General features: G+C 43.2%; 1 protein-coding gene across 1 annotated transcript; it reads left to right on the forward strand.

Moving 5' to 3' along the window:
* The first annotated feature begins 695 nt into the window (after positions 1–695).
* On the forward strand, positions 696–6,216 carry ppp1cab (protein phosphatase 1, catalytic subunit, alpha isozyme b). Its single transcript, XM_052072093.1, has 7 exons — positions 696–1,137; positions 1,760–1,891; positions 2,165–2,395; positions 3,457–3,561; positions 4,415–4,638; positions 5,164–5,298; positions 5,498–6,216. The coding sequence occupies exons 1-7, from the start codon at positions 1,083–1,085 to the stop codon at positions 5,591–5,593; spliced, it is 978 nt and encodes a 325-aa protein (XP_051928053.1). The 5' UTR covers positions 696–1,082; the 3' UTR covers positions 5,594–6,216.
* Positions 6,217–8,854: the final 2,638 nt, after the last annotated feature.

Genomic DNA, 8,854 nt, shown 5'->3' on the forward strand with positions numbered 1-8,854 from the left:
ATTTAATAATGAAATTTGACAGAGGCATTAGGTTTGTGATTGCATTTTAACTATGCAAAGCACTTTGTGATTCCTCCCTCTGAAAAGTGCTCTCTTGATAAACTAGGAATCGTGATTCAAGTTTAGGGGAAGAGCTGCCACATCCAATATGGCGCAGACGTCCACAAATAATTTATTGCTAAAGACGTGGCTACTCATGAACATCTATACATCTGAGTCTTTGCGCTATAGTTTGCAAAGAGGCGTCCTTTTTGTGCTTAATGAAACTTTATTGACACATGATTATTTTATTTGACCTCTTGGCGACAGACGACTGACGTCACACACATCCTCAAGTGTGGACAAGCACAGTAAACAGAATTAATGGTAATGTTGGGTCATTGCATCATCGCGAGTCGCTCACTCGTCTCCCATTATTGGCGCACCCGCGGGTGCCGCTTCATACAGGAAGGACAACAAACAAAAAGCACTTAAAATATAGATGAGTTAACATAAATACGACGTAGCTGAGTGGGTAAATATACCACAGCGTCCATATACGACCAAATTCGATGAATGGTTACCATTTCAATTATTGATTTGTTTCGTGTGAGTAAATGCTAACAGACACGAGAAACGACCGATGCACGAGAATACTGAATCCCGCTCATCCCGCCTCGTCGCCGAACGGACCAATCGGAGATCATCATATTGTACGGCCACTTCCGCCCAACCTTTCACGCGAACTCTCATTCAGTCGTCTTTTTTTGGTCCACGGCATGGTGCTAAGCAGCCACGGCAGAAACACCAAAATCCATCGACAATCCCGTTTGAATTTGGATCCCTCCAGAGAAATAGTTGACTCTGTTCAGTTTCTCAAGTGAATGTCAGCTATTCCGTATTGAGCGACACCGGTAGAAGGCCGTTTGGCTTGCCCATTCTTCCCCAAGGTTAGCTAGCTCACTGGCTAACGATAGCCGATTAAGCGCTATCGCAAAATTAGCTGATCTGAAAAAAAAGGAAAACAGTCACCCAGGAGTCCGCTGTCACTTACTACTACGCCGTTGGCTCGTAGGTATTTGTCAAAATAGTAAAAGGCTATCATGGCGGAGGCCGACAAACTGAACATCGATTCCATCATTCAACGTCTGCTGGAAGGTAAGACTTCGATCATTTCCACCGAGGTAGCCATTTTAGCTAAGTTTACAAGCTGAATTAACGATGCACCGTATGAATTCTTACTACTTACTACATTTATTTCTGTTACTGCACAAAAATTGGCAATCGTGTTTCACTAACACAAAAATGTTTTTTTAATCAATTTAGTTTAGCAAAACGGAGCTATTTTCTCACCATTAACGTGTGCTTGAGATGCATTAAAACAATGTAAAGATTCGCGGCACCCTCCTAAACTACGACGAAAACAACGGGTGCAATCACTTGAGTCTACTACTAATCATTAGCGCTTTTCTGCGTCGACTGAACGATGTACATACAGGCCATGGTTGCGACCCACCTTTGTAGAAGTTAACAAATCACTATAGGTATTGTTCAAAAATGGCGTTTGAACATTTTGACGTCTTATTTTAAACCCATCTATACGTCCCACACACGAAATGAATGAGAATCACCGCTTCACAACACAGATTGTATTATCTATTAATGTATTGAATGGTATTAAAAGTTATACTTTTTAAAATGTACAGTATATGTTAATGTTATTAGTCAGAGGTTTTCTTGTTGATTGCTCCCCCCTGCTGTCCTCTACCCTGGGTTTCAGTGAAAGGCTCCAGACCTGGCAAAAACGTCCAGCTGACAGAGAATGAAATCCGGGGTCTCTGCCTCAAATCCAGGGAGATCTTCCTCAGCCAGCCAATCCTGCTTGAACTCGAGGCGCCTCTCAAGATTTGTGGTCAGACTTTGGGTTTTGGGGATGTTGGGACGGATACTCGTTAGTGTTCAATCCTGAGGAAACTGTGATTACGCGACTAAATCTGTCTGCTGTACTCCAATATATTATGGAGGTTATGTGACGGAGCCTCCCCACGATATAGAAAGACCTTTAAAAAAAATAAGAAGCTCAGCATGCGTACTTCAACCCGTTTGTCGCTCCCCGTTACTGTAAAACTGACCCATAAAACGAAAAGGAATTAAACTGTACGTTTAACCATGTTTGCATCAAAAGGGGATGTTCACGGGCAGTACTATGACCTGCTGAGGCTTTTCGAGTACGGCGGCTTCCCACCGGAGAGCAACTACCTGTTCCTGGGAGACTATGTGGACCGAGGCAAGCAGTCGCTTGAGACCATCTGCTTGTTGTTGGCGTACAAGATCAAATACCCAGAAAACTTCTTTCTGCTGAGGGGAAACCACGAGTGTGCCTCCATTAATAGGATATATGGCTTCTATGATGAGTGTGAGTACCCCCACTCCCCCCTTTTTTTTCTAATCTCACTGAATCACATAATGGACGGCTGAGTCGATCGCAACATGTTGAACAAGCAGAAGAAGTAATGAAGTAAATATCACTCTCAACCTCATATTAACAGCACAGGCAGTTTCCACGCAAAATGATAATGTTGCTAACTGTCATCCAAGTGTAATGGCAAGTTGGCTAATGTCAAAAAAAGGTGAAACACGCCTGGAAGACACGAGATTGAGTTAAGTGGAAAGAAAAAAATGGGTGACAAACCTCTTGGGGCATTTTCTGTGCTTGTCATCTTTAGTCATGCTTCCTGGTGCGGACTATTTCTGTAAGCACCTGTTTTATCAGATGAATTTTGCACGTGCAATTGATTCAAGTTGGTGCTAAATTGCAGCAGTTTGACACATTAGCAAATCATGTGTTTCACTTCCTCCTAATCCTTTTCGAATGTGTACAATTTAATGTTATTTTAAATGTTGGTTTGTGATCTTAATTTTTTTTGTCTGTTTAGTTGTTTATTTCTTATGTCATGTTGATAATACATCATTCACACATTGTGTGTCAAAGACGGAAAGGTGTTTAGTCACTGTTATCGGTCGTTGTGTTCATTGAATTATTATTTTTCAAAAGTACTGACGGTATCAGAACGCGGTATCGGTCGGTTCTCAAAAGTGAATGCTCGTGCTGATACATGCTCTTACGTGATTATCGGCATAGCGGAAAAATAGCATCACTTAAGTTCTGTTCGGCCTTGGGCCTTCCGCCGTTCCGAATTTAGAAGAGATGCTTCAAGTTTGAGTTTCCACTTGCACACAGAAGCAAGAAGGTTGTTCTCAATCGACAGTGTGCGCTCATCAGTGGTAGTAGACTGCCAGCTTGAAGCTACACGTGCTCCCAGGCGACACAGCGTGATCAAGCAATGTGAGCCTGCCTGATGTTTACAGCCCACATTACGTAAAGCACTTTATTATTAATGTGATGCAACAGGGTGTGTCTTGACCAATTTTATTAGCATCTAGATAAGAGTTTTTTTTTTCTTTTTGGGTCCACAGGTAAGAGACGGTACAACATAAAGCTGTGGAAGACCTTCACTGACTGTTTCAACTGTTTGCCCGTCGCCGCCATTGTTGACGAGAAGATCTTCTGTTGCCATGGAGGTAGTCTCACGAGAACAAACTAGACGCGCAGTTGTCGCCGCTGGCTGTTTACTGTCAACACCGCCGTCGGTCGACCTTTGAGGCCTACCCGGTGCCATTGTCATTTGTGTTTGACTCACAACTGCGGAGTCACACTTATCTTGTCGAGGCAATTATGCATTTTGAAAGTTTTCCGTTTTGTTTGAATCCGAAGGACCCTGTTCGGGCCCCAATAATCCAAAAGCTGTCATATGAAGAAGTCAAAGGCGAAGATTTTGACAACTAGGTGAAAAAAGACAACAAAAGATGCCCTTTCTCTCCCCAAAAAAATGATGACTGTTTTTGACAAAATAGACCGTCCCAAAAAAATCATCATGTTATGATAGATGTGTATTTTGTTTTCATGGGAAGAAAGTAGCATTTTACTATCTGAATTTAATTTTTTTTTTTTCATGAAAACCAACAAGTATTTGATCACACCAATATGTATTGTGACTGAGCAAGATTATATCTGACCTGCTGGAAATTTAGCAGGCACTCGCTCGCTTAATTTTTGTCTGTTCTAACATAGGACTTACTTGAATGGTCGCAGTCGGGAGTCGTTTTGTGTTAGAACATGGACCAAGTTACTATTTGAAGTCTTCCTTAACAAAAAAAAAAAAAGTCGGTTCTGGAGCAGCTCGATCATCTGTCTCAACCATAAACACACATGTAGCCGAATATGTAAACAGACGACCGTGATAATCGCTAGGGTAACCCCCCCATCTGATCATGTGCTGTTCCGTTGGACGGCAAACGCAGCGAACCATTTGCTCGCCGGATGTCATCGCGCGTGCCTCCCCTTTGGCCATCAATGTCCCTGTGTTTCTGGCAGGACTGTCTCCGGATCTGCAGTCTATGGAGCAGGTGCGAAGGGTCATGCGCCCCACCGACGTGCCCGACCAGGGTCTCCTATGCGACCTGTTGTGGGCCGACCCCGACAAGGACGTATTGGGCTGGGGCGAGAACGACCGTGGCGTCTCCTTCACCTTCGGCGCCGACGTGGTCACCAAGTTCCTCCACAAGCACGACATGGACCTCATCTGCCGAGCCCATCAGGTCGGTTGGTCTCAGGCGTGGATAATTGTCTTGGGGATTTACATTCCAAAAATAGATATCATTTATTGCATCAAATAACTGGCTAATTTCCCCCAAATTCAGGCTGTGGCCTTGGTGCCATCTGGTGGCATCCATAGGCAATTCAAGTGAGGTACAAACCTTTTTAGGCGACCGTCAAGTTCTCGCCCATATTTGTTTGCCAATTTTTTTCTCTTCATTTTACTACAATACAACAAAGAATGAAAGTAAACGTTCCATATGCAGGATGTTTATTCTCCCTTTGATTAAATGGATTGAGTTATTTCAAATCAAATGCGTCCTGGTTTGGACTCATTCCCAACCCTCATGTAAATGTGAGGAAATGAAGTCTGGCCTCTGCCAACAGGTGGCAGCAGATTGTCCCTTCCCTTCTGTCCTTTTGGCAACTTCATTTCAGTTCTTTCAAGCCAAAAAGTATACCTCTGAACAATCGCGTCCTAAATGGTGTTCATATTCCTCAATACGAACCGGTTATGTGGATTTCAGGTGGTCGAGGACGGCTACGAGTTCTTTGCCAAGAGGCAGCTGGTCACGCTGTTTTCAGCCCCCAACTACTGCGGGGAGTTTGACAATGCCGGAGCCATGATGAGCGTGGACGAGACCCTGATGTGCTCGTTCCAGGTGAGCAAGCAGAAGATCCCCTCAACAAATTGAGTTGGGTGGCAACTCGGTCAGGGACGGCATTTTCAGAGAAACCTCCTATTTCACATGTGCCTCAATAGATGTGGAAACGGCTTTTAATATATATTATATATATTTTAATATTCATTTGTGTTAATTGGAGGACTTGCTCTTTGCTCTTTTTTTCCTCCTTTGCCAGATTCTCAAGCCCGCAGACAAGAAGCTGTTCTACGGCGGGGGCGGGGGCATGGGCTCCGGACGTCCCGTCACCCCCCCGAGAAAAGCTAAGAAATGACCGCAGTCGCGGGCCCTTGACCTTTGTCCCCTTCTTTCCTGCCCTCTCTACCTCTCCTTTCTTTCACCAAACAGCCAGAAATCAAACCTTTACCCAGGGCTCCCCCCTCTCCCCCTTTTTTTTTTACCTGTACTTCTTAAAACATTTAATGTTACAAATTGTCTGAACGAATGACGCCCCCCTGTGCCAGTGAATGTTAAAATGCTGGGCAAGTTGTGCGTGTGGTGTGAGAGTATTAGAGATTTCTACTCCCCCGACCCCCCGCCATTTTCCTGTGGAAAGGTTGAAACCACAGAGTGGGTCTGTACATCGATTTGACTGAAAATTGGCAGCAGACCCCTGCCAGCAGCTGGCGTGTGTGTCCTCATGGAGGGGGGGTATTTTGTTTTACCTGTCCTGCCGTACTGTAAAATTTCCACGTGTGTGCGTGTGAGCACGCACGTCGCCCATGCGCACACACTTACACAACTTTTCAGATTCATATGAGCCAGAGCTGTAAAAAAAAAAAAGAGGGAAAAAAACATACAGTTTAGGTTTGTACAGATTTGATTACTTGAGATTTTTTTGTGAATTCGTTTTGTAGTCTTTCATCAAGTTGACCAATAAAGCGAGAATCTGAGTTAGTCCCCTTTGTCCGCGTTCTTATGTGACAACGTTCTAAACGCATGCTACAAACGTGTTTTGGTTGTCGAACTTCATTTGCTCGGACCAACCAATTATGGGGATGGATACATGTTGGTGTCATGGAGGGCCAGGATGAATTTGAAATCTGATTGGTTCAAGACACAGACATGCACACGTTGGAAGCAGAATAAAAAGAGAGAGAGAGAAATGCTTTGAGAAGAAGAGAATTGACTTCTGGGAATCAATGGCATTCGTTCTACATATGCACCCTCTCTTGGGATGTAAGCGGAAGGTGTGTCCCTTGAACGTCACGCGTTCTATTTTGATTCCCCCGCATAAAAAAAAAAAAGGATCCGGTTTCCTTCTTGGGCATTTGTTCGTCTCGATGCATTCATTCATCTTGCTGTCATCGAAGCCCTTTTCCAAGACGCTCCGTCCAGCACTAAGCCTTCGAAACGGACCAATGAGGGGAGAGGTGACAACGGCGACAAATAAGATGACCCGCTTACCTTTTCAAATGACTTGGAAAACAAACGATATTGTCGACTAGAAAAATTGTAGTTGCAGTAAATATACCATCTAAGTCACAGATGATCAAAAGTTGACTTAATGTTGCAATATGACACACATGTACACATATATATACAGTATAATGTGTGCATTTTATGGGATTTCTAATAATCAAGAAATGTTGAATGAAATATGGTTAATTGTTTTTATTTGAATGTTGAAGAAAAAAATGGGACATCCGTCATTTAAGTTAAAGAACAATCGATTTTCTATCCCACTGACAGCTCTTTGGATTTCATTCGACAGGCCACGTGTACCCAATGAAGTGTGCGGTGACTGTTAACCACCCTCAACGGCAGATTTTAATGCTGTACACGTATCACGGTAAGCGCTCTATCGAGCCGCCGTCCTCAATTTACGAGCGGTAACGCAAAACCGGAGAGGGATTTTGTTTACGCTCCTGCAATCCTACATGCTGCCTGCAACCGGATATTTCTATTCTAAATATAATGTGTCGGCAGCACCTAATGAAACGTAATGGTTAAAGACGGCGGCGGGTTGGCGGGGAAGCTTGCCATATTATAAACCAAACAAATATCAAATGTGGGATGAAGTTGTACTTTATTCGGAACATTTGAAAACGTGGTGGTGGGGGTCGATTCCTAAAAAACAAACAGGTATGGTGTGTTTTTTTTTTTCCTGTTAGCGATAGCTATTTAGCATTTTTCATTAATTGGTTTACATTAGCATGGCAGTGGTGTTTTGATAGCAGAAAATTGAGCCAATTAGCTAACTTTAAACAGCATGTGACATATTGCTTTTTTTCTCTCTCTACTTATTCTTAGTGGTACAATATCGAAGTTCGAAAAAAACGGGGATATGCTTTTCTGTTCAGAGAAGTCATTTTTATTGAGGTACTTATTGAACTTATCAAGTTACATAATGTGGTGTACTTTTTCGCTGAGAGCTATTTTAGCATTTTTCATGAGTCGGTTTACATTAGCAAAGCTGCTGTAACGTGTTTTGTAGTCAAGCCAATTTGCTAACTCTGAAATGAGAGCATGTGACAGAATGCATTTTTTCTTATTTTTAATGTTCACAATGCAATATGTAAGCTATTAAAAATAGGGAAACTATTTTGTGTTCGGAATTGTGCCAAGTTATTAAAACAGGTTTTGTATATACACTGGTGCCTTGAGATCTGAAGCCTTTTTACATTGTCTCTTAAAACAACTGTGCCTTAAATATGCTAGCTTCATGCTAACACTCAAGGGAAACACTATAGAAAGGCTAATGAATAGCATCTTAGGTCCAGGTTCACCTGTGAGCCGAGTGCGAATAAACTGGACAGAAAATGGATAAAAATAAATAAATGAAAATGCTAATGGATTCTTTTTGATTCCTCCTTTCCCAAAAGTTGGACATAGAGAAGAGCCCATTTAGTGCGCCTGTCATAGTGCCTTTCAGCCTTAAACTTTTTTGTGGGGTGAGGGAGGAGGTCCGTTTTCTCCTAAATGTTGTACAGTACTCGGAGTGTAGTAATCAGTAAGAAGTGTGTAAAGCTGCCGTGGTGCCATGCCCAGCAGCACAGTGTCACCTGCTCTATATATATCTGGCGAGGAATCCTGGATTCACAGACTCAGCTGCCACTTCTATTATTACTATTAGCTAATGCTGTAAAAAGTACTCCGCTAACACGGACGCCGTAGCTCCTTTATCCATTGCCTGATTGCCTGCTACTAATTATGTCCTCACTCTCGATAGCACCCCGTGGCTTTCAAACCGGCCATCTCTTTGCCGAATCAGTTTCACTTTCATTTGCATCTGAGTCAGTGGAGCCTTCCGGTTCAGGTCTTGAGAGTCCAACACGGATATAAAATGGAAAAACTGGCAAGGAGCACGGCACAGATGCTAATGAGCGGACTGACGGCAGCTCTTCTCGCCTTGTTTCTCAATTTCCCTCTCTCTTACCAGCTTTTTAGACGCACATCCTTCCATCCTTCCTCCCTTCACCGAAACCAACTTGCTGCCTGCCTTGTGGCGGGTCCCCCATATTTCCATCACGCCTGCTTTTTATTTATGCATCCTTCCGTTGCTTAAAGCTCCTTTTCTGGCATCCTTCTTCAC

Source organism: Hippocampus zosterae, chromosome 7 (genome assembly GCF_025434085.1).
Source record: "Hippocampus zosterae strain Florida chromosome 7, ASM2543408v3, whole genome shotgun sequence".
Taxonomy (NCBI): Eukaryota; Metazoa; Chordata; class Actinopteri; order Syngnathiformes; family Syngnathidae; genus Hippocampus; species Hippocampus zosterae.